At 35.7% G+C, this 26,403-nt stretch overlaps 1 protein-coding gene across 15 annotated transcripts in view; it reads right to left on the bottom strand.

The window, feature by feature from the left end:
• The window catches only part of BPTF (bromodomain PHD finger transcription factor), a 175,804-nt gene that overhangs the window by 8,088 nt on the left and 141,313 nt on the right, over positions 1-26,403 (bottom strand). For 8 of the 15 annotated variants that reach the window (XM_058284554.2, XM_058284553.2, XM_058284562.2 and 5 more), the window contains 10 exons: positions 24,403-24,620; positions 21,099-21,321; positions 19,494-20,416; positions 16,910-16,992; positions 16,303-16,528; positions 12,002-12,315; positions 8,794-8,967; positions 7,859-8,051; positions 6,834-6,918; positions 1,929-2,115 (listed from right to left, as the gene is read on the bottom strand). In XM_058284554.2, the coding sequence (XP_058140537.1) occupies positions 1,929-2,115; positions 6,834-6,918; positions 7,859-8,051; positions 8,794-8,967; positions 12,002-12,315; positions 16,303-16,528; positions 16,910-16,992; positions 19,494-20,416; positions 21,099-21,321; positions 24,403-24,620 (2,626 nt within the window). The remainder of the gene's footprint in view (positions 1-1,928; positions 2,116-6,833; positions 6,919-7,858; positions 8,052-8,793; positions 8,968-12,001; positions 12,316-16,302; positions 16,529-16,909; positions 16,993-19,493; positions 20,417-21,098; positions 21,322-24,402; positions 24,621-26,403) is intronic. The other 7 variants (XM_058284563.2, XM_058284568.2, XM_058284564.2 and 4 more) reach the window with 3 other exon arrangements.

Genomic DNA, 26,403 nt, shown 5'->3' on the forward strand with positions numbered 1-26,403 from the left:
CCATATTTTCTTCTTCATTATTGTGAGTTATCACTTTTTTATCCCTTTATTACTATTTTCCTGGGGGTTCAGAAGGGAGGGTATATAAATACAAATGCTCTATTGTCTTAAGTTCCTAACACTTTAAGTTTTACAGCTAATGAGTTAACAAAGAGGGGATAATAGAAATGGGTAAGTTTTTCTTCATTCTTTCCTTCGTTCCCTTTTCCCTTCCTCCCTATGTTTTGATTCCTTTGCTGATAATTGGATACTTCTGCTGGGTTTCTGTCCTTCATTTTTATTTTATGTGAACTGACTTAAATACAATTCTTGGTAACCATCAGTTTTGTTACTGAAGAGGAGAAATAAAATATCCTATAGATTTTTTTCATAGGAAAATTCCTACATAGAGCACTGTTTCTTATGCTTTGGTTCATAGAGTACACTGGGAGTTTTGTAGAAAATACAGACGCCTAAGCTCCAATCTGAGTATTTTGGGACATGGAAGCTTGAGGGATGGTGGATGAGGGATAATGGGTAATGAATCCCAAAGGGTACAGAGCAGTGGCAGCTATCATAGGAAAGGAAAACAGCCCTCTGTTGGAAGGAAGGAAAATTGTTTCTGAGGTTCAGAAATGAATGGCATGAAAGTCATTTGCTTTCTTAATCAAATTTTTTGTAGGGAAACGGACTTTGGCCCAGTGGTTAGGGCGTCCGTCTACCATATGGGAGGTCCGAGGTTCAAACCCCGGGCCTCCTCGACCCGTGTGGAGCTGGCCATGCGCAGTGCTGATGCGCGCAAGGAGTGCAGTGCCACGCAAGGGTGTCCCCCGCGTGAGAGCCCCACGCGCAAGGAGTGTGCCCGTGAGGAAAGCCGCCCAGCGTGAAAAGAAAGTGCAGCCTGCCCAGGAATGGCGCCGCCCACACTTCCTGTGCCGCTGACGACAACAGAAGCGGACAAAGAAACAAAAGCAGACAAAGAAACAAGACGCAACAAATAGACACCAAGAACAGACAACCAGGGGAGGGGGGGGAAATTAAATAAATAAATAAATCTTTTTTTAAAAAAAAATTTTTTTTGTACTGTTGCTCAATGCTCTTATGTTACTAGAGGTTCAAAGAAAACATCTCTGGATACAGAATGAATTCCAGGTTTGCCCACAGTAAAAATATCCAATAAAATGAAATGTTTTATTTAAAAGATATAGCAAACATGAAATAAGAAGAAAGTACTCTAAATGAACCCTTTCTGGCCCTTCTCTTATTCTATCCTATAAAAAGTCATTTTTATTACTTCTCTAATTGCCTAATTAGGATGTAAACTCAACAAGAGCGAAAGCTGTCTTACTACCTTTGTATGTGCCCTGTGACATTTAAGACAACATCTTGCATTCCATAAACATTCAGTAAATGCCTTCTGAATCTAAAAAAAATGACTTTAAGTAGATTAAAATCAAAATTCAGGGAGTAGATGTGGCCCAAGGATCCCACATGGGAGATCCTGGGTTTGGTTCCTGGTATCTCCTGAAAAAATAAAAACGAACAACAAGCAAAACAAACGAAAAAACCAACTCAGGGAAGCTGATGTGGCTCAGTGGTTGAGTGCTGGCTTCCCACATAATGAGGTCCCAGGTTCAATCTCAGGCCCTTGGTACCTCAAAAAAAAAAACACACAAAAAAAACAACCCAAACCAACCAAACAAAAAAACCCCACACAAAAACAAACAACAAATTTAGCAACTTCTCATTATTAAATCTGGCCACATTCTTTGCAGCACACCATAATGCTAGACACTTTTATTTTAGATTGTTGTTTTGTTTTTTTTTTTTTTTTTGATTGTTGCTTTTAAGGTTCAAGTTTACCATAAGGTGCACTGGCTGATTCCTTAGCCAGAACAGTATAGTTTGAGCAGTTGATTTAATTCAGAACACGAAATACATTTGCTCACCTGCTAGCCTTGAATCCTTTTAACTTCTGTACAAAGAATGATTCAAGAACTTCTGCACACTGGTAAAAAGGAGAGTCACTTGGATTGTAGTAACGACAGTTATCAAAAATTTTGGTCATATCTGCTACAAATTCTGTCAGCTTTTCATAATATCGTCTTTGTACTCTTTCTTCCATAGTGGCAAGGTCTTAAAAACAAAAGATGCAAAACATTATCAAAGCTTTAAGGTTTTTCCAATGCAACTGAATATTCCTTAGAGTTGACTTACAAGATATTCTTGTAAGTCCAAACAGTACTGGAACAAAGCTGGTTCATCACTAGAGATTCTTTTTTTAACAATTCATGAAGGAAAGAGTTGTTTTTCTACTTTGATTTTGACTGAAGGTGTAAAATATAAATCTTAGCTAATTTTGGTTAAGGTACTTTTACTCTTAGTTAACTACATAAAATAGGTATTTAATTGGTTTGAAATAAAGGAAACCATACAAACATGACCTTTGCATATCTAAGTACAGTAAGTTTTATCATGCAAAAACTTAGGTATGATATATATATATGAACAGAAGGTGGAAATCCAAAACTAAGAACAAAATCTCTGTACTTAAGATTTTTTAAATGATCCTTGTATTGAACTTTAAGTAACATCATACTGTTTTTAAATTTATCTTTATTACCTTCCATTTATGGAAGTGATACTGATTTACCATTAATGGCAGTCATGATATCAAGTTTCTACTTAAAATGAATTAAAGGAAAAATGTTAATTGATATGAATAAAAATATTAGCGTGAAACTGAGTGGGTAGCATGCAGAAATGGCAAAAATCAAAAGGTGGTACACAGACAACTGCTTTGGAATATACTGAGCTAAATCTACCTGAAATGACATTAACTCCTAGGAGAAAGTTCTGTTTGAAGGAGTGTCAGTATACAATTTTACATAGAAATTTGAGAGAGAAAAAGACCAGCAATCTCAAATCAGTCTAGCATTAATAGATAACACAATTACAAACTAAATCTCAGTGCTGTGCATTATGGAATTTGAAAAAATGATTTTAAAGGTCATCCTCAAAAATAAAACTTCAAGAATATTTAAGAAACACTTGAAAAAATAAAAGTAATGGGAAAAGGCATAACTCAGCAGGCATAACTCAGTGGTTGAGCACTTGCTTCCCATGCATGAGGTCCTGGCTCGATTCCAACCTCCTGGGGGGGGGGGTAATGGGAGAGAATTAACTTACCAGACATTAAAACCTAAAACAATATTACAAAGCTGTGATAATGAAAAGTGTGGCACCATACAGGACGACAGAGACATCAATGGAACTCAAAATAGGAACAGACCTAACTGTATGCAATATGAGAATTTCATGTAGCTGAGGGTATATTTTAAATCAGCTGAGGAAGGAAGACTTCATTAATAAATGGGGCTGGGGTAAGTGAATACGCATCTTGAAAAAAATTTTTATCTCACACTATATGCCAAAATAATTCTAGTTGGGTTAAATTTTAAGAGCAAATATTAAAACAGTAACAAGTGATAGAATAGAGATGAATATTTTATATTTTGGAATAGGGAAAAAGACTTTCTAAGCATGAATCCAAAATGAAAGACTCATAATGATTAACAGATTTGAATCCAAAACTATTAAAAATGACTATATGCCTAAAAAATCATTTTAAAACTTTAAAATGTTCTTAGTATATAAATAGCCCCTAAATACCATGGGGAATAATATGAATAAGCCAAGAGAAAAATGTGTAGAACACAGGAAGAGGAAATCCACATAGAAAACATTCAAATGGTCCATATTATCATCAGTTATCAAAGACACACAAACAATTACATACCTATTTGTTCAAACTGGCAGAAAATAAAAATTTTACTTTCAACCGATTATCAATGGAGGTTACCTCCATTATGGGAGTGGTGGTAAATTAACAGTAGTTTTGAATAAAATATTTTCAAAGATAAACAATATTCCCCTCAAATAAGTGATAATACCCAGTGTTTTCAAGCACGTGGCAAAAAACGCACAGATATACTCTATTTGTGGGAACTGGTTCAATCTGCTGGAAAACAACCTGAAAATATTTATCAAAAGCCTAAAACAGGGAAGCGGACTTGGCCCAATGGATAGGGCATCCACCTACCACATGGGAGGTCCGTGGTTCAAACCCCAGGCCTCCTTGACCCGTGTGGAGCTGGCCCATGCACAGTGCTGATGCGCACAAGGAGTGCCCTGCCACACAGGGGTGTCCCCCAGGTAGGGGAGACCCACGTCCACTTGCCCTGTAGGGAGAGCCACCCAGTGTGAAAGAAAGTGCAGCATGCCCAAGAATGGCGCCGCACACACAGAGAGCTGACACAACAAGATGACGCAACAAAAAAGAAACACAGATTTCCGGTGCTGCTAATAAGGACAGAAGCGGTCATAGAAGAACATACAGCAAATGGACACAGAGAGCAGACAACTGGGGGAGGGAGGAGAAGGGGAGAGAAATAAATAAAAAATAAATCTTAAAAAAAAAAAAGCCTAAAACATATATATATATATACGCACATACCCTTTGACCCAGAAATTCCAATTCTAGGATTTTTTTCCCTCAGAAAACAAGCAAGTGCAGGCAGAGAGATAAGAAAAGAAGTTCACTGAAATACCACTTATGGTAGCAAAAAATGCATACAACTGAAATATTAATAGGAGGGTGGTTATATTATTTTAATTCCAAGCAATTAAAAGCAATGTAGCTTTCTATCACAGCTAATGTGAAAAAGGTACTGGTAAATTTACAAAGTACGTTACAAGTAAATAACATAAACTTATTTCTGTTTAAGAAAAGTTCCTTATCCTGTTGGCTCCCTCTAACAAAGAAAACTACTTGAAAATTTTTCAGTTTTTTTCTGTATCTGTCTATACCAGACATTTTTACCATACATATCTATGCAAATTTAAGTACCCTTAGAAAATATACAATTGTTTATTGCTTAAAACCTAGGTATTTTCCTGTAACTTTCATTTTTCTTTCAACAACATGTCTTAGAGATCTATATTATCTTATGCACATGCTTACATAAGATATTTATCTTGGTTTAACAAAAGCAAAAAGAAAGGAAAAAAGAAAGAGTGGAGGGAGAGGGAGAGGTAGAGAGACAGAGAGAAGGAGAACAAATGAATCTATTTCTTCAAAAGAAGAATTTCGGTTATATAAATTAAGGTATCTTTACTTAAAAGACTATATAAAGCTGTTAATGCTTTTGAAGATTAACAACATAGGAAAGGGTTTGCCAGGTAGGAAAGATTTACTACATGATCTTAATTTTAACACACACACAGACATCAAAATTTAATGGTAGTAGGGGAATGGAGGTAGCTCAAGTGATTGAGTGCCTGCTTCCCATGTATGAGGTCCCAGGTTCAATCCCTGGTATACCTCCTAAAAAAAAAACAAAAAAAACCCCAGCTCTCATTGGAGAGAGGATATAGTTCAGTGGTTAAGTGCCTGCTTCCCATGTATGAGGTCCTGGGTTCATTCCCTGGTGCCTCCTAAAAAAAAAAAAAAGAAATTAATGGTGGTTATTTCCTAAAAAGATGACTTTTTCACTCAGGAAAAGATGAAAGGTAACTTTTACCTTTTTTTCCCTCTATTTCCTAGATATTCTACAATTAACATATTACTACATCTTTCTTTGGTAGAAAAAAACTTTATATAAAGTTATATATAAATTCATAAACTTTATAAATATATAAACTTATTAATTTTTGTTTCTGAGAGATAGTTTTAACTAAGTCCTCATTTATGTCCTTTTCATGTTTCCCCCTCTATGAAGTTGTCAAACAAACCCTTTCCATTTAGAAAATGTTCAGCTGGGTTTTAGAACACAATTCTTTCATCAGCTGGAGCTAATCTTTTGGCAGCTTTGGAAGCTTGTATCCACGTTTTAAATTTTATAGTTTCTTTTGCAGACAGTTTTTTTTTTTTTTTTAATTCAATCATTTGTATTAAGACTGTTCATCTTCTTTATGAATGCTATTACCTTTTTTGGGGGGGAAATGAGACTATATTTTCTGAGATCTCTATAATGAGTCCATCAAATTTGCTTTCAGGAAGCAGATGTGGCTCAAGCAATTGGGCCCCTGTCTACCGTATAGGAGGTCCAGGATTTGATGCCCAGGGCCTCCTGGTGAAGGCAAGCTGGCCTGTGTGGCGAGCTGGCCCATGTGGAGAGCTGGTGCAGCAAGATGATGCAACAAAAAGAGACACAGGAGATTAGGGAGCTAAGGTGGTGCAAGAGAATGACTGCCTCTCCCCCACTCTGGAAGGTCCCAGGATTGGTTCCTGGAGCCTCCTAATGAGAATACAAGCTGATACAGAATGACACACAACGAATGCACAGAGAGAGCAGATTTGCGGGGGGGGGGGGAAGGAAGGGGGATAAAGAAATAAAAATTAAAAAAAAAAAATTGCTTTCCTTCAGGACAAGATGAGGAAGAGGTGACAGTGAAGGATGACAGGGCCACATAGTATCTGAGCCAGTCACTGATTTTATTCATTCTTTTACATAGCTGCACAATACTTTACTGTGTCAATATATTATTGATTTACCTACTTCTCTAGCGCTAGCTACTCAGGTCATCTCCAGTATTTCTATAATGATGAAGATTTCTGCAATGCACAATATACTTAAGTACATGTAAATACTAAGAAATGAAATTGCTGGGTCCAAAGATACGCACAATTAAACTTCAAAGGTACACCCAATTTACCCTCCAAAGTGGACATATCAGTTTATACTCCCATCAGCTTTGCTTGAGTATCCTTACAATATATCAATTTTATGGATAATAAATAAAATATCTGCTGAGATTTAAGATAAAACTACATAATCAACTCAAGTACTTACCCATAGGTTCTTTAATAACACCATAATAATCTGGTGCATCGTTAGGATCTACTGGTTCCAGGAAAGGCCAGGCCATCTTGTGGGCCTATAATTAAAAAATAAGCATTGCTATTGTTAGGTGGAAATACTGATTCCACTGAGGTTCCGAGCTGAGGTACTCGATACCAACCCTTAAAAAGTTCCAAAATTCAGTTTTAAATTTGACATATAAAATGAAATGATTTTGCTTATTCAGTTTTATCTACTGGGTGATTTTTTGCTGTAGTCACAAATTCTCTAACATAAGCATATGCCCGAATAGCAGTTCTCAGCGAGTGGTCTGAGCACCTCGACCTGGGGAGGTGAAGCACTAGCCTAGGCATTAAGAAATCTGTATTGTGGTCCCTACTTGATGATCTGCCAGCTGAATGAAGTTGGCATTGTAATCACTTCTGTAAAACTGGGGTGAGATGAGTTCAGAGTGTGGCATGTTTACCACTGCTGGTTAATGAGGTGGTAGAGATGTGATGTTAACTAACACTCAACTACATACTGAGACTATTATTCTCTTCTCAGTTCTTTCAATTCATCTATTATGATTACAACAGGGGAAAGTTTCAACCAAGTGCTCTACATCAAATATATCTCTAACACTTGCTAATCTTGGAAGCCATCCTCACTGCTTTTTTATTTTTAATAACCGAGGGAAAGTTTTGGCTAAAAACCTTAAAGAAGCATTTGTATCTCACTAGCATTTTTAATCAAACTGTTTTTCAATCTATGGCAGTGAGATAAAAGCTTTCTTTAAAAATAAAATTTAGGTGAAAAAGTGAGTCATTTAAAATAAAAGTTTTAGACAATCAACAGCTCAGGTGGTGCGTGAAAAAGATAAACCTTATGAGTCTGTCAAGCACTTCACTAGGCTAGCAGTGAGTCCCTAAATAATCACATACTCTAAGGCTGGAAAGTTCAAACCTTAGAAGTGTTTTTCAAAGCTGTGCTGGTTGATTTCATTTTTAAACACTGTATACAGAGAGGTTGCTCACCTGTAAGGAACGCAGCACCCTTTTCAACCCCTCATAATCTTTCTCCGTTAGTGGTGTGAGCACTGTCATGGCATCCTCTGTTGACTGGCACTGTGGACAGACATACTCATCAATGAGTTCTGCCTCACTTTGCAAGATGCCAACGCAGCGCCCATGGTACCAATTCTGACACCGATCACAGCCAATATAAAATCTGCAAGATCCGAAATGGGTATGTGAGTTCGAAACAGATGGGATATCATTACTTATAATTTACTTTTAAAGTAATAAAACATGCACCTGAAAATGTGCTAAACCCTAGGATATAAAATAGTTTTAGCATTATGGTTGTTTTAATATTCTTGAAGACTGACATTCCAATGTGTTAATTTAGTATTCTTGATGTTAACAACAAGCAGTAAAAAAATTATTAAAAACATTGTGTAATACTGGAAAACAAATTTGGGGGAAAAAAAAGTAAAACTTTTAATTGACTTTAAAGCTCAAAACAAAATAAAGCCAACATTCTTTCAACTAATACCCTATCAAATGGGAAGTTCTAAACCCTATAAGCTAATAACAGAATCTCAGAGCTGGTACCCAAATTAGTGTTCTTCTAACCTACAATAAAGCACCTTTTTCAAACACTGATAAAGTCCAAACAAGTCAAGCTATTTTAATCTCATTAATTTCTATGTTATATATTGAAGAATCAAAGGTACTATTAAACCATATTTTTCCCAATGCATCTCAAACATTCACTAAGAAGCAACATAATTTTTGAAAGGGAGGTAAAGAGGGAAAAAGAGAAAAAAACTGGGAAGGACTTTGTAATGTAAGTGTATAATAAATGCAGAAAAAAATCTTGCTTTTTTAAATTTTAAAATAAATAAGTAACCAGTCAGAGCAATTTGGCTTCCTAAATAATTAAATATGATGCTCTTATCAGAACTCACTGTGACTCATCATAAGGTGTTCTGCAGATACAGTACAATTCCTCACTGCTGCCCTCTTGTGCCCGTTTACAATCATTACAGATGTACACATCCATTTTCTTAGCCTCCTTTTCTGTGATGCCAACACATTCTCCATGATACCAGTTAGTACAAAGATCACAGCCAATATAGAACCTAAAAGTATTCACAATGAAAATGACAATGTGATTGTCATTTTGAGCTGCATGGTACTTAAATCTGTCTTCCCTGCCTTGATTCACTTTCTTACAGGATGGATGACTTTCTGCAGTGAGTCAGCTAAATATCCTGAATCCAACCATTCTACAGAACCCTGGCAAACTACAGCATCTGACACTGTATCAAGTGGGGAAACATAGAGTCACTCACATCTCACATCAATTTCAACAAATACACTGTTCAGTGAAATATGGGTCTTTAAAAACATACTGGATTTTGAAAAAAATAAACAACATACTGATGGTAATGTCTCCCTCTTAAATGAATGTGTGTAAAACTGTATGTAACAGGCACAAAAACCAAAGCCAAAGAATCAAGACTTACATCTGTCAAACCTATGACACAGAAGCCATTTCAAAATCAGGGCTATTTCTTAGATAGGTTTGAAAATGTATCTCACAATTTAAATTTGAAAACAAAGCAAAGCGCAAACACCAAGAAGTTACACTACAAGGAACATGCAGGTCAGCCATGTGTAGAAGATAAATGGTCAAAATGATATGAGGAAAACAAAGAAAGGTACATGTAGCAATTCAATTTTGACCAAATTTCCTAAATAAACATCAGAATTTAATCTAATTAAAAATCACCTTCTCAAATGGGTCAGTTTTTCAGTTCATATAATGTGTGTGAAAATGTGGAAAGTGGCCTAGGTGATTAACTGGTAAGGAACTCTGAAGGAGTTGCTTCAATTCAAAACCAGGGAGAGAAAGTGCAGAAAACAATAGAATAGTAATCCAAAACCATAAGAGGTTTTACAATACTTGGCAAGGTGGGGCTGTATGACTGTGTTAACTGTGGGTAACCACATAGTAGGGCTTTTCTATTATAAGATCTCCAATGGCAAAATGAAAATGATCTCCACAACAGACACTTACCTAGTGTATCTAAACGTGTTGACAGGCACTGTATAGGAATGCCATGTCAAGTCATGGGGAGAATTATCATGAATCACAGAGAAAAAGAATGGCCTTGCTCATCCCACTGACATCTTTAGTTCTATACCAAGACATTTCTCGGTAAATTCACCTGAAGAAATGGAAGTTTTCCTTCATACTTCAAACTAACCTGCCTCATGAACATGAAGTAATACACGGCTATGTGGCTTATCCTTCTCTCTTTTTTTGCACTATGGTTCTCACATAACTTGCACTGCACAGGTGGGAGCCAACAAGGTGGTTTTGTATGTTATACCTCCACATGGCTGTGGGCTGTATGTTTTGGAAGTAATCTCAGGACTTCAGTTTCAATTTTTAGTCACTCTGTCACTAGCCTGCCAAGCCAGCCTCAGGTTAAAACTTGTGTCAAAGAGACATTTTGACATTTTCTTCTCCTTAAAAAGCACTAACTCATCCAAATTAGAACATGGAATGAATGAACCTGGTTTAACATTTGTCAAACGTTAATAATGACAAATTGAAAAATAAGAAATATCTACAAATTAATGAGGTAATATCAATAGAACGAGCATATAGACATGTCTACCTCATTTTATGCAACTTGGATAATCCTAAAAAAGTTGTGTGTGAAATGAATTTCTGTGATTCGAATACTTTAAATAGGCCAAAGAAGTCTTGCTATTTAAAGAAATGTCCTAAGCAAATCTTTCTGTAGAAAGTCATAAAAATAAAAATTAAAAAGAGAAAGAAAAACTCAAGTTTTGTTTTGTTCTGTAAATCACTTAGTGAATTTTGCTTAAAGTGAGGCACATTTGTATTAGACTAAGAGAAAAGTTAATAGAGTTCCATTTTTCACATTGTGATTAATTTCCCAAGGGACAAGACAATGAAAAATGAAGGTGTGCAAATTGATCCAAACTGAATATTTAATTCAATACACAGCTATATATACCAACAAAAAATTTTGATCTGGCACTTGCAGCTTCAATATTGCGACTTAATCATTAAAGAGACAACACTTTTATCAATTATTATTTCTAAATGACTGTATGTCTATATATGCCTAAATGACTATGTGTGTGTGTGTGTGTGTGTGTGTGTATATATATATATATATTTTTTCTTCTTTTTCTTTTTTAAGCACAAGAAGCTTTTTGGTAACATAAAAACACATTCTCGCTAATTTTGGCTTAATAAAGCTTGCCTACATTTTAATGCTTAAAATGGAAGCTAAATACTTGGTCAAAGAAAGGATGGAAATGACATGTGAAAAATGAATCTACATTTATGGATTAGCATCTCTAAACTCTTGTTTATATCACCAAATGCAGGACACTCTGGTCAAAAACAGCTTCCAGTGGCTGTGCACATCACATTTTTGCGTATCATACATGAGGAATGGTGAAAAAAAAACATGTTTTTTATTTTTCTGACTTTTGTCCCCAATAAAAAAGTGGGAACTTTGACCAAAAAAAATTACTTTGACAAAAAAAAATTAAGTTGCAATATTCCAAGACAATAAAACATAGAATTGCTTAAAATAAAACAATTATAAAACTTTACTCAAACAAGAAATCTCTTGCACCATTGATGTTCAGATGGTTTAAGATCTGATGTAATCACAGGCTTGTGAACAGATCCTAGCAAGGATGCTCTCAATTTTGGGCAGCAATGAGAATAAACCACCTTCTCCAGACAGCATCATTGATTGAGTTGGAGTTAATCCAGGGAGAAGAGAAAGCAAAGGAACAACTGAAAGCTTGTTTTTGACAGTAAAGAACACAATGAAGGACAAACAAGAATCATGAAAATGTGAAGTAACAAATTTTACTTTTCTAGTGTCAAGGTTAAGAATATTAGATGACCCTATGAATAAATCCCTGGCAGAGCACAATAAATGTGAAGTTGCTTATCCCAAAAAAAAAAAAAAGAATATTAGATGAAAAATCACAGATAAAACATTACTATCCTTACTTTTAACTATTTTCATTTATATTTCTAACAATGTACTCATTTGTCAATGTAACAGCTAACATTCTAAGAAAAACTAGAGCTCAAAAAGGTCTACTCACTTAGATTCATCATAAGGCGTTTTACAGATACAGTAAAGCTTTGTGTCTTTCTTAGTTTCCTTTGAGGTAGTAGAGATCATTTTCTTCTTCTTGGATTTTGAGCTTGAGTCTTTTTCCTCTTCTCGCTTCCTTTTTTGGGAAGCTGCAGGTAGTGAGGGTGTGGACAGGAGGCCTGTATGCTGCAGAGCAGGTGGAGGTGGAGGTGAAGGTGGAGGGGCTGGAGGAGCCACGGTTACTGTGGGGGTTGCAGCTACTGGTACAGCCTGCACCATGTCTTTTTCTTTCTTAATTTTGAGGTCTCTCTTTAGCTCTTCCTGTTGTCAAATGAATACAAAACTGTCATGAGAATGCTGTAAATGCAAGATCTGGTCAAAGAACAATGCGTTACTTCCAGTGTTGAGTCATCTCAATAGTCCAGTCTATTAAGTGAGGAGTTTTAGAAATTCCAAACAGGGTTTTTCTTATCATATCTTAAATCCAACCAAAATAATTGGAAATAGAAAATGAAGATTATGTAACAACTAGAAAGCTGTTAGTTATCTTCAAAGGAGATCTGAATGGGCGATGACCAAGTGTCTAAAAAGAATGTCCATTCCCACTTGCCCACTGTTGTATCCTAGTGATTTCAGTCACTGGGCAGGAATTGATTTCAAATGTCCTTGCCTGCTAGCTCTTTTCTTACCACCACCTGTGTTCTGTGCCCTTACAGCGAGACTGAACATGATACTCAAAATCAGCCCAAAGCAGAATGAGAGACAAATCTGCCTTGTTTATTATGCTTCTAGGTCTAGAATCTAAGACTGCAGTAAGAGCAGAGCTGGGCAACATAACACACTAATTTTTTCAATACAGATTGTGCCATGAATCAAAACCTTTATTATTTTTCATGTGAAATACCATTTTTTAAAAGTGCAGTTTTATTGAGATATATTCACATATCATAAATCCATCCAATGTGTACAATCAATGGCTCTAGTATAACCACAGAATTGTGTATCCATCACCAGAAAGTGAAATATTTTTAAACAGACCTCTGCTATCCAGCTCAACAATTCTTGGAAATGATGATTAAAGCAAATTGTTATTTCCCCAGAGAAAAAACCATTGTGATTGGCATCCATGAACACAATCTTAGTGTACATAAGTCTTAGCTATAACCAAGAATATTTCTTAAAAGCTGAGACATTTATAAATTTCTGCAATTTAAAACACTAAAAATATTCTAAAAACATTTTCTTCATAAACATTATTTGCTTGCCAAAATTTTATGAAGTCTCATGGGACAATAATTTAGATAGCCTATATTTCCTTTAAAAAGTTTTCTAAGGCAGACCTGAATTGATTTTTTTTTCCTCCTCAAGAAGTTTTCAAAATTGTCCCAATAATCTCAGAGGTATATTCAGACTTGGAATCACTGTTTTTAAACTGCTAAACATTTGATAACATTCTAGGTATTAAAGGCTTAGAAAGAAGGAGACTCTTAATGTGATGGAACAGAAGATAAAAGTGGAAAACAAATAAAACATTGATTCTTAAAAAGTGGACTGTGAGCTGTTCATCACTTATTCTTTTGACACCACTTTTACTATTATGGTACATTCATTTAAATTCAGAGACACACAGAGTAGCTTCCTAGAAGCATGCTGCTGCTTTAAATGATAATTTAAATGAATCCTTGGACCTACAGGAGTTTTATAGATTCTAAAGCAGAGGCTTCATGTAGCTATGAAAATGAAAAAAGACAAGAAAAAACAAAACAATTTCAAAGATTTGCCTAAAATAAGGCGCATTTCTATCTAAAAAAACAAACAGGTTTACACCCAGCACTCCTTTACCTCTATGCTGCCCCCTCCATCCACAGATGATACATTACTATCTTAGGAAGGTTTTCATCATTTCAAAAAGCCTAAGTAATAAATCAGACTAATCCTGGATTAAGAAGTCTATTTGCTTTAAGGGTCTAGATAGTCTAGTACCTGAGGAGATAAGCTGTGTAACTAATTATCTAACAGTCCTTCTCTACTTAAAAAGAGCCTGAAACTACTGCCTAAGGAAAAAAGTAAATCTTGAGTTTCATTTTCCTACTTTATATGTGTTAATAACATAATGAGATGGATTTTAGGAAAACCAAAATGGGGTAGTGAGCACACACTTTGATCGGCCCCTAACCCCCTCCTTTAAGCTCATATCAATGGCATAATAAATACAAAAATGAGAAAATTGAAAAGACATAGGCAAGCTTGAAATGCTCTGGGTGAGATGGTAATGAGAGTACGCTCACTGCTTTGAAGCTCAGGGCTAGATGGTAATACTCTAGGCTTCATGGGAGAAAACAACAATGGAATGCCTCTCACTCAAATAAGTCGCAAAATCAAAACCCCGGAACACTGAAAACATGTAATATGAAAAAGGTAACCAACAAATCTATTACTGAATCTGAATTCACTCCTTATGAAATTAATTTTATAGAAAAATTGGCAAAACTTTATTACAAAACATATGTTCGAGATATTCAAAGAGTTAAATGAAGGTTAAGTGCTATTAAAAAATAAAAAGAACAAGAAATTATTTTATTACAAAGACAAGCAGAAATGATAGAACAAGTAGATACAAAGCAAATTACTTTGGCAGTAAAATATTAATTCGAATTAAAATAATGCACATTTTCTTTCTTAGAGAATAACTTTTTTTCCACATTAGTTAAGTAATACATTGTCAACAAGAACACCATAGCTGGAGACAAGAGAATATTTGCTGTAGTAATAATATTTTTTAAGAGGCTGCCTAATATATTCAATGCAGAAAAATGTTCAATATATGATGTCTCCAGTGTGATTCTGTTTCTCATGAGGAATTAATGTAAATTCAAATGCCTCAAAAGAGGTATTAAAAACTCTGTGTTATTTCAAGACACTTGTGTCTTAAGTCTTTTGACAAATATTGAGGTGGTATCTAGAAAAAGCCTGGTATTTTCTAGAGAAATGCCCTCCCCCTCGATGGTATTTTCATTTCTTCTATTAGTAGGTACATAGAATATCTTTTTAAATGTTTATTGTATAACTGGCATTTTAAAATTTGAAAGCTGTTTATGTCTCATACATTTCTAGAGTGTTCACCTCTTCTTACTGATTTAAGAGGTCTGTGAAGTATAGGAATACTAACTCTGCTATATTTGTCACAACATTTTTTCCCCATTTATCTGTTTTTCAATGCTGCTGATGGTATTTTTCCCCCTATAGAAAATCTTTTCTTTCTGTGCCATGAAATCATGTTTTCTTTTGAGGCATTTGGATTTTGTAATACTTAGGGGTTGTTAAAGTGACAATCATGTTTCCAACAAGTGTTTTTGTGATTTCTCATTTTTACACTTAAAATTTTGATCCATCTGAAATCTACCCTAATTTAAGATGGGAGTTGGTATATTTTCTGTGAATTGGCTCTGTTGTTCATCACACTTTCACACTAGTCGTTAGGCTCAACACTTATCCTGTAACTATCTTACTGAACCATCTCATAAATTTTAATAATTTTCTCATGGGGAATTAATTTAATAATCTTATCATACTCAGCAACAATTTTGTCCTCGTTACTTCAATATTTACTTCTCATTTAGTTTTCCTGGCTTAATACATTAGCTAGAACGTCCAGAAATGCTAAATAATAATGGCAATATTTGGTACTTTTGGTTTCTGACTTTAGTGGGAAGGCTTTGAATGGTTCCGTTATGTGTAATGTTAACTGCTGGCCTAATCAATATTTTCTTGGTATTTTTCATTTTTTAAAAATTATAATGCAATTTTAGGGATACTTTACATAGCCTACTCTTTTAAAAAAGCTGTTTAAATATGAATTGACTTTTTTTCTTTTCGTTTTTCTTCAATAACTTCTCCACATAAGCAGAGGATTAGAAATACCTTCAGAACCAGTGACTAGTTAAGGGACACATTCTTTCAGATTCTTTCAACATTATTTTGCAGTTTCTCTACCTTTCTCAGAAAACTTGGCTCCTGACGACTTTTGACAAGAATATGTTGTAAACTCTAGAAAGCTATTCTCAACAGAGTTCTAAAAATATTGTAAACAATGGACAAACCTCTCAGAGTGGCTACTCTAGAAAACACAAATACATCTAGACATAAAAACTCTGTGTTGTTTTAAGACATGTGTCACAGTGCTTTTTACTCTAGGTACATGAATGTAAATTCTAGAAAACAAGCTGAAATTTTAAAAATTCAAGGGAAAAAAGAACCAAGTTAGATGCTAAACCCTGGCTACAAGAAGGAAAGGAAATACACTCTTACCTGCACTTCGATTTGTAGATCTTTGTCTAAGAGTGCTCTTTTTTTCAGTATTTCAGCTTTGAGCTGCTCTTTGTGTTTGAAGAGCAGTGCGGAGAGCTTGGTGGCATTCTGCTTGCTCCGTTTTTGTTCTACACTCTCTTCTCGTTTCCGCTTTTTTGCTGCCTGTTTTTCTTCTTTATCTATCTTATCCAAAATATACTTCATCACCTGGTTACAGACAATCATTCTAGAGAAAAATACATATTCTATGAAATGCTCGGCATTTCATTCTTAAAGTCTTAAGAAAACGATTTTCTATGTCTCTACAGTTGCTACATAAAAGTTCTATGATTGGAAACCTTCACAGAGTGATGCAAACCAGTGATGAGCACCTAGTAGTGCCAAGTGTTCTCATTCAATGAACTTCAATAAAGAAAAAAAAATACTGGGGTGGAGATATAGCTGGTTGAACGCCTGCCTCCTATGCATGAGGTTCCAGGTTCAATTCCCAGTACCTCCTAAAAAAAAAAAAAAGATAAAAAAATATAAACTCAGAATTCTCATGTGCTAAAGAGAAGAGACTGATGTGCAGTGAGACCTGTGTTAAGTTATAAACATTTCTCCCTACCTTTGATTCTCTTCTCTTTCAGCTGGAGTCATGGTCTTTTTCTGTTTTAAATGTTCTATTACAGCATTATGCTTCATCACCACCTTCAGGACAGAACAAAATCCAAAAGCTCAGATTTTATAATGACGACAAATTGGTACAGAGATAACAGTAGGAATTTGAGCACATTTAAGTGTTTTCCAGAGAAGTGCTGAGAATATTATATCGCAATACTAATTAAATTAGCAGCTACCATATGGCCTGGTTCTTACCATGTGCTGGGTACTGTGCTAAGCTAAAAAGCACTTGACATTACCTCATTTATTCTTCACAACAACACTGAAAGAAAGGTGGGTATAATTTTATAAATGAGATAAAGACATAAAGAAATAACTTATTTGATATTAAATAACATGTACTATTTCTGGGATTGTAACCCAGCTATCATTCTCTAAAAGCCATGCTTTTAACGCTGTGCTCTTTTCCCAGGCATTAATTTTGAAGTTTTTTTTCCCCTCTCCTCCTTATATAACAATTAGGGGATAGACAGATACTGTAATAACTTTCAATTTATAGCTAGGCTTTATTTCAAATTGAAATTCAGAGTAAACATTACTAAAAGGTGGGAAATAATTTATTTGAACATATTATATATGACTTCAATTTTAAAAGAATGCTACATTATATCTTTAAAAATCCTTTTGCCATTTAAAAAGATCTACATACATGGTCTTATATAATCATTACAAATATCCTGTGTGGCTGGTAAAATAGTTCATTTCTATGAGGACACAGCTCAGAGGAGATAAGTTTCATGGAACTGTGAATGCAAGTCTCCTGACTGGTAACCTTTTGATCTTTTCTAGTAAGACATGGATTTCCATTCATGATACAATAAGAAACTGTAAAATCCTTAATTTCTTTGCTCAACAACAAAAATGAACATTTCAGTAATATTTCACATATACAAAAAGAACTGTCCAACTATGCTACCACCTGTTGTTGTTTTCCAGAGTCCAGATCCTTGCTCTTTAGTGTTAAAGTTCTTAGAGGCCTTGTACATCTTTCCATGTCAGCCAGATCCATGGCTTCCATTCTGTAACATCCTTATTTCTTATTCAAGCAATATCCCAGGGATCTATACACTAAAGCTAAGTTCCATTCAAATGTAAAAACAAGGGATAACAGCCAATGCTAAGTTTGAATCTTAACGAAAAGACCTCACTTTAACCATGAAGAACATGAACAACAGATATAGTAAAAGAAGGAAGAGAAGATAAGCCACATGGGATACACAAAGATCTACAATGTACAAATAGGAGGAAATTAAATTTGAATTAATAAACATTTTAGAAATTTAGAGAACCATATTTTATTTTGGATCCTTGTGGGGAAAGTTCTGTTTTTTTAGAAAATCATTTCACAGTAGGTAAAAAAGCACTACACAGTAGAACTTTGTTTGATGATAGCAAAGCTCTACAGGTGTGCTATTCAATACAGTGGCCAAAAGCCGAATGTGGCTATTGAGCACTTGGAATGTGGGAATGGAAAACAGAATTTTAAATTTTATTTCATTTTAATTAATTTAAATAGCCAGGTGTGGGTAATGGCTACTGTACTAAATAGTGCAAATCTACAAGTAATTTTTAGCTCTTCAGTTCCTGGCTTTGATTGTAGAATTAACTAAAATGCAGGCATCAAAGCAAGCTAAATATTAACTGAGAATCTAACAGTATCAAATAAGTAATACTCTAATTATATTCCATCTTCATTAAAGACTGCATATATCCCGCTCTTCTTCTTTTTCCCATGTTTTTACTCTTTTTCAAGCTGAACTCATTTTCTGAAATTTTCTTTACTGCTCTTTCAAATAATGTTGTTCCACTGAGAGATGAAATCCATGCTCAAACTGTAACTGGTACTGAGTGGTACACATTGTGGATGCAAAGGATGCTTTCTTCAGTAATTCTATAAGATGTTATTGGGGGGTGGGGAGTATATGGGGACCTCATTTTTTTTAATGTAACATTTAAAAAAAATAAAGAAGGAAAAAAAAAGATGTTATAAATGTACCTTCATTTTAAATAGATTAATTCTAATTCATCTAAATTGCCTTACTTTACTGAGATGGCACTGTAAATTGCCACTTTTTATTTAAACTGTAGAATAGTATTTAAAGCTTCTTTTTTCTTTATTACATAAGCAAATGAGTATAACCTGTCTATAATTTGCTTACTCTACATGCAAACTAAGGAATGACAATATAAGTAACTTCAAATAAATTTCTAGAATTTCTGAAGTGACTTTAAAACTTAAAACTTCAACTTCTATATTAATGATACTTAAACTCCTAATTCCATTCTTCCCATCTTAGTTCTCTCAAAATATAGTTACTTTCTAATAAGCACTGACTGTATATCCAGCAAAAGATCTCCAAACCATAGCAGTCATTCAGTATTTCTTGATAAATCCAGTGCTTGTTTCAAATTTAAATATCAATAACTTTTGTCTCATTTAGGAAACCTAACACAACCAAACACTAAGTCTAATGCACAGCACAATAATTCAAGCTACTGAACATGCTGCTTTTACTTAATAACTTTACCTGTTTCTGAATGATTTCACTTTGATTAGAAGCTTGGAGAGAGTGTTCACGTTTAATTTCTATCTGCTGCTGTTTCTTCTTTTGCTGCTGATCCCTGAGTTGCTGAACCCTTTGCAACTGCTCTTGCACACTGGCTGCCTGCACTGTAACCACATTCTGAATCTGGTGAGTCTGTACAGGACTGCTTTGCTGAATTTGAATAGGTAACTGGAGTTTGATTTGCTGGGGCACACCACCTTGCTGAGCCTGTATCTGAGCCACAACCTGTGACTGGATCTGAGAGAGAACCTGGACTTGTTGTTGCAGCTGAGGCACAGCAATGACTTGGGGCTGTGGCTGCTGTATTTGTAGCTGAGGACGGGATGGGGATGAAACAGTAACTTGACTTAACGTTTGTCCTGATGAAAGAGTTTGAGTTGAAGACTGTACCTGGGCTTGTGACTGTGGCTGGCCTTGGGAAGGTATCTGAAGAGATGTATGTGGCTGAATTGGAATCGGTTGGGAGGTTGTAGTCTGAACCTGGGATTGCTGTCCAGGAGACACCTGGGATGGAGTTGATGGACGTATTCGAGTCTGTGGTGGACTTTGGACGCGAACAGGAGACTGTCCTTGGACATGACTTTGAGGCTGACACTGTACTGCAACTTGGGATTTGGATGACTGGGCTTGGGTGGGTTGTGCTTCTGAAGGGACATGGGATGAAACAGTTGTTTGGGTCTGAACTTCAGGCTGAGTCTGAACTTCAGGCTGAGCTGGGGCTGGGGGCTGGGTTTGGGGTGGGGGCTGGGACTGAGTTGAAGACTGAGCAGTCTGTGGCTGGGCTTCAGGAGGACTCACACTTGGTGACTGAGCTGGTGGCAGGGTTTTAGATTGTTGCATCTGTGTCTGGGGTGATAATTTACTCTGTTTTTGTTCATTTGTGCCTGTGAAAAAGGAAAGATTAAACATTTTCATTACTCTAGAACATAAGACCACAGTTAAAGAAGATTTTGAAGGAATTTTTAAAAGTTGAGAATCCTGTGTAGAGTATAGAAAGTTCATGCCTCTGAAAGGCTCCATTTAGACTTGTTGGGTGACGACTCTCCCAACTTGGAGGCCTGAGCCCTGTTTTATGGCTGCCTTTGGCACACTTTACTGATTCTCCAGAGCCCTAAAGGGCAGGCTTTCAAAGCCTCTGGAGGTCAGCCAGGTGTTCTGGCCAAGGTTAATACAAACCCTCATCTTCCTTCTATGGTGTGGTGGCAGTGAGTTATAATAGCTTGCAGCAGGAGAGAACAGAAATGGTTTTGAACCTGTAGCTCCAGCTGGACATATCCATGTTCCCTGAGATCACCTCCATGATGCAATCAGTGCCTCCAAGCATGATATTCATTATTTTTTGTACCACCTTCCTGTTTTTTTTTTTTTTAATGGGGAGCAGGAATGGTGGTAACAGGGACTCTGTAAAGCAGACTTGTAAGGCTGATTATATCAGCTATTAATAAGCTCATTGGTTTACGGCATATTCCCCCAAAGATAAATAAGGATTGGTCATCTCATTCCCTCTCCTGGACCAGCAGGTTGTTGTAATAACATTCGGCATTTCTGATAAATTCAAAGTTCTACCTGCTGCTGTAGTGGAAACAGTGGTGGTCGTGGTGCTGGTTGTTGTGGCTGTTGTTGCCAATGGAGTAAAGAGGAATCGTTGAACAGTACCATTTGGCATGGCAGCTTGCATTAGCTGCTGCCCTGGACCTGGAAGTACAGTTACTCCTTGAGGTATCAACTGCAACTGTCCAGTAGTTTGACCTTGTCCTTGAATTACTACTGTCAAACCTTGATTACCACCCTGTGGAAAAAACGTACACCGTGTAAACAGATTTAAAAATTTCAGAGCATCAATTTGTATGTATAGCATTTTTATTACATTTTTTTTTTTGGTGGGTGGGTGGGGGGAAGGTACCGAAGACTGAACCCAAGGACCTCATACATGGGAAGCAGGCCCTCAACCACTAAGCTAAACCCCTTCTCCTACATCATTTTTTATGTCAAAAAGAGCCTTTATTAGAATGAAAATATATGCTTGAATGTCAACGGAATGACACCAGGTGGAATTTAATAAACTAAAATAAGAATATTTATTTTAAAAGACTGATGTCCTTTAGGGGAAAAAAACATCAAAGTAAAAATCCAGAGACCTGAGGTTCAGCTCCAGTTCAAGCTTTCCATATGGAGAGGCAGGTAACTATTCAAAAGCTACACTGTTTCTCCATTTCTAAATTTCCCAATCTAGAAAATAATGGCATTGAAGTGAATGACCAAAGTCCCCGCAAAATCTGATGCTAAACCATCTTATATTCATACTTCACAATTTTCAAATTGTCTTCATATATATTGCCTCATTTGAGTCTCACAATGGATCTGTAACCACATGGAACAGACAGAGAAAATTTTACTCTAATCTTATTACCAAAGAAGAAACCCAGGTGGAAAATTTAGGCACCTTGCCCTAAATTAGAGAACAAGCTAATGGTGAGAGAAAAGGAGGAGCCCAGGCCTCCTGAGTTTTTTTTCCTTTCTTCCTCTCAATATATACCAAATTACCTATGGTGTGTGCGTGTGTGCCTGTATATGCTAAAGTTAAAAAAAAAAAGTTATAATTTTATGCAAGGAATGCAAAAGTCAGGAGGATCACTAATGTCTGACTAGTTAAAATGGGGACTAGGAACTAAAACTCCTTGAGTACTGCCTTTTCTGTTTAGGACTTATTTATTCAGCTACCTTAACTATCAGGAACATGGCAGAGAATTAGCAATCACAAGTAAAAACAACCCACCCCAAACTCCCAACAGCCAAAATTGGTGCCTTGGTCTATCCATTACCCATGAGTCCTTCAAAGCTTATTTACTCTGGCTTTTGTAAAATGGAATATTTTTGTGAAATATATTATGCACACTCAAAAAAACCCACAAAAAAACCTGAGCCACCAGGGATAGTTTAAAGAATAACTATAAAGTGAATGTCTGTAAAACTGCCACTCAGGTTGGTCATCATTGCTAGCTCCCAAGAGCCCCGGGGACCTGTCCAGTCCTGATCTTAACTCCCTCCCTTTACCCTAGAGGTAACCATAAGCCTTACTTTTATGATAACATTGTATTTCCTTACAGTGTTACTACTTGGGCATGTATCTTCGTAGCGCCATCTAGTTTTACAACTTCAGGAACTCATTCATGAAAAATACAGTGGAAATGGGGCACCCTCACTTAGGCAAGACCCTGGCCCCATACCCTTACACGATATAGCTTAGTCTTGTCTGTTTCTGAATTTTACACAAACAGAATCATAATATACGCTTTTTTATGTGTCATTTGCTTCTTCAGCTCAATACTGTATTTGTGAGATTCATCTACGAAGTTCTGTGTAGCATCAGCTTATTTGTTTTCATTGCTGTACAAATGTACCACAATTCATTTATCCCACTGAATGCAGATACTTAGGTTGTTCCCAGTTTTTGGTTCTTACAAACAATGCTGGCTAAGAACAATCATGTAAAATATCCTGGTGACCACACGAACAAGAATTTCTCTAGGAAATATATACCTAGAAGGAGACCTACTGGGATTTGGGACTTTACTAATAATGCTCAGAGGTTTGCCAAAATTATCAAACCAATTTAAACTACACCAGGAGTCTATGAGAATGCATTCTGCACCACAGCTTTGCTAACTCTTGACTGTGTCAGACATTTTAATTTATACCAATTTCTTAAGTATATGGTTTTAATATGCATTTCCCTGACTATTAACTAAGCTCAGCATCTTTTTGGATTTTTGGACATTTGAATTTCTTCTTTCCTTATCAAGTTTGTTTGCCTTTTTTTCTGAGGTATTTAGGTATTTTCCATCTTAATTTGTAGTAATTCTTCATATATTCTGGATAATAGTCCTTGGATGGCTGCATTTATATCCTTTCCCACTCTTTTAACTCTCTTTATAGGGTCTTTTGATGAACTGAAGTTCTTATTTCTAATTTAGCTTAAAATATATAAATCTTTTCCTTTATAGTTAAGAGTTTTTTGCATCTTGTTTAAGAAGGCCTTTCTTATCCTAATGTCATGAAAATATTCTTCTATCTTATCTTCTAAAAGCCTTTTTCTCTTTCATAAAGTCCACAGTTAGGACATTAATCCTTGTGGAACTGACTTGGAATGTAGAGTGAGGTAACAGTTTAACTTTGTGTTTTCCCATATTTACTCAGTTGTCCCAGCACCACTTACTTTTTAAAAGGTTGTCCCTTCCTCAATGATCTGCAATGCTACCTCTATCATCTAACAAGTATCCACATATGCACAGGTCACCTCTGTTGTTCTGTCTATCCTTGCATCTGTGCCTCTCTGAATTAATCAGTGTAGCTTTATAATAAGTTTTGATATCAGGTTATCACAGAAGAAAATCCTTCCACTTCACTCTTCTCTGAAAGTGTCACAGCTATTCTTGGTCCTTTGCATTCCATACAAATTTGAAAATCAGCTTTCTAAATTCCACAAACAATATAAAACAAAACAAACGTCTCTTAGATTTTGATTGGAATTGAATTCAACTTATTGATCAATATTGGAAGAACTGGTATCTTCAAAATAGTGAATCTTACAAAGAAGTGGTTTAATGTAAATTTTATTTTTCCCAGGGTAAATAATCAGCAAATAGAATTTTGGTGGTTAAAAGGGTTATCCATTTTTCCGTTATAACTCACTGTCTAGAATTCTAGATAGTTAAGGAATCCTATATCTAGGATTCCAGATAGTTAAGGTTTATTATAGCTTGCCAATAGGGAGTTAATTTTATTGGACTCCAGAGAGCAGCCATTTCTAATTGTTAAACTTACAAGAATAAGGTCACCTCTAAAACTAAAATAAAGTCACATTACTTACGTGGCCCTGAGTTAGCTGAGTGAGCTGAGCCATGGTAAGCTTCACCTGTCCTTGCTGGGGGCGAGGGGGTTGGGTGGTGGAAGACTGTAGGCTTGCAGTGGCTGGTCCTGAAGGTAAACCTTTTGGCCCAGGTGTTGAGGAAACTGCGTTAGGGGCAGAGATTGCAGTGGAAACAGGCTGCCCTCTGATGATCTGAGTCACTACTTGCTGAGGAGTACCTATGTAAACAGCAAAACATTAAAAATATTTATATGCCTTTGGCATTGTTTTGAATTGAAATAGTACAACATTTCAGGAGAGTGTATTCTTTCCAATTTTCAGTAAGGCTTATGGGATGCCAACAGCTCAAGGATGCATTTGCATAGAAACTCACACCCAAAGGACCTATATGGTTGTCGATAAGCCTGTTTTATTCAGCTCACTGACCACCCCTATCCAGTTTCTGCTGACTGTAAAAAATACTTTTCCTATGAGGCAAAGCTAAAATGACAACAGGGAAGAGAAAAAAGAATATGTAGAATATGCTGTTAATAATACGGCTGCCTTTCCTTAGGAATATAATATTAAAGGTAATCTAATGTATAATAAATTCATATTAATTTTAAACAACACAAAGAGATGGAATCTGGAATATTCTGGGCCAACAACACTTACAAATGAGCTTCTTACAGCTATTTGACAGAGAGTTGGGGTGAATCATGAGAGCAAGTACCACTATCTCCTCAATACTAGGGCAATGCACTCAAAGAAATGCTTCCATAGTGTATGTCTGATAAATGTATAATGAATGAAGTTTAACTAGAATGGCACTGTAGTCTTCTAAGAATCTGTGTATCTTGTTTGATGAAAATGGAAGGAGGAGCATGTGGAATTTTTATTCCTTGTGGAATAGTTGCTAAAGTGATTTGTGGTAGGTAATTTTACATTTTCAATTTCCTGATTCATTATTAATTAGTTAATAACATCAAATTTCTGAAGTTTCTGTATTTTACCTCTTTTTTCCTTCTGTGAATACATATATATTTCCCGGTTTCATATTACTGCACATGTTTAAATTGAACCTATTTTTTTTGGCATTCCAAATACTTTTCCTTTTTCTTTTTAAAATAATGCCATAGTGAAATCCTTGCTTAGAAATTTTTGCATGCTTCTGGTTATTTCCTTAGAATAAAGTTCCCAAAATATTACAGGGCTCACAGTAGGAACATAGTAGTCAACTGAATTTTAGAAAGGTTTTACCAATTCATATTCCCACCACCTGAATACCATTTCATTGAACCTTTGCCCACCCTGGGTAATAACACTAAAGTAAAATATTCTGGTAATTGAAAAGGATAAACATTATCACACAGTGTTCGAGTATCTTCAGTTACTAGAGAAGGTCAGCATTTAAAACTCTTTCAAGTCACTTGTATTTCATAGGTCAACTGTCCACACACTGTGCATTTCTCTACAAAAGTGTTATTTTTTCCTATTGACTTATGATTATTTTTTATATTTTAAAGATAAAAATTGCAAATATACACTTTTTCTCGCTTTGCTGCCTGCCTTTTAATTATTTTTACACCTATGAAAGTTTGATTTTTCTTTTTAAGTGTGGTCATTATCAGTTAGTCTTTTTTTAATTTTTGCTTTAATTATTGCTTATAAAGTTCTCCTGCATTATCTAATCAGATATATCCTTCAAGTATGTTCTCAGTCATGGTATATATGTTACAAAGCAGAGGTCTATTGTTCTCCCAAACTCTATACCGATTATTTTAGTATCCTTTAATGATGCAGTCCTTTCTGAATCAAAACCACACCTTTGTCATACAGCATATTTTCATATAATGCCTCTTTAATCACCTATTTTTTTTTTTTAAGATTTTTTTATTTATTTCTCTCCCGTTCCCCCTGCCCCAGTTGTCTGCTCTCTGTGTCCATTCGCTGTGTGTTCTTCTGTGACTGCTTCTATCCTTATCAGTGGCACTGGGAATCTGTGTTTCTTTTTGTTGCTTC

The sequence above is a fragment of the Dasypus novemcinctus genome, chromosome 21 (genome assembly GCF_030445035.2).
Source record: "Dasypus novemcinctus isolate mDasNov1 chromosome 21, mDasNov1.1.hap2, whole genome shotgun sequence".
Lineage (NCBI taxonomy): Eukaryota > Metazoa > Chordata > Mammalia > Cingulata > Dasypodidae > Dasypus > Dasypus novemcinctus.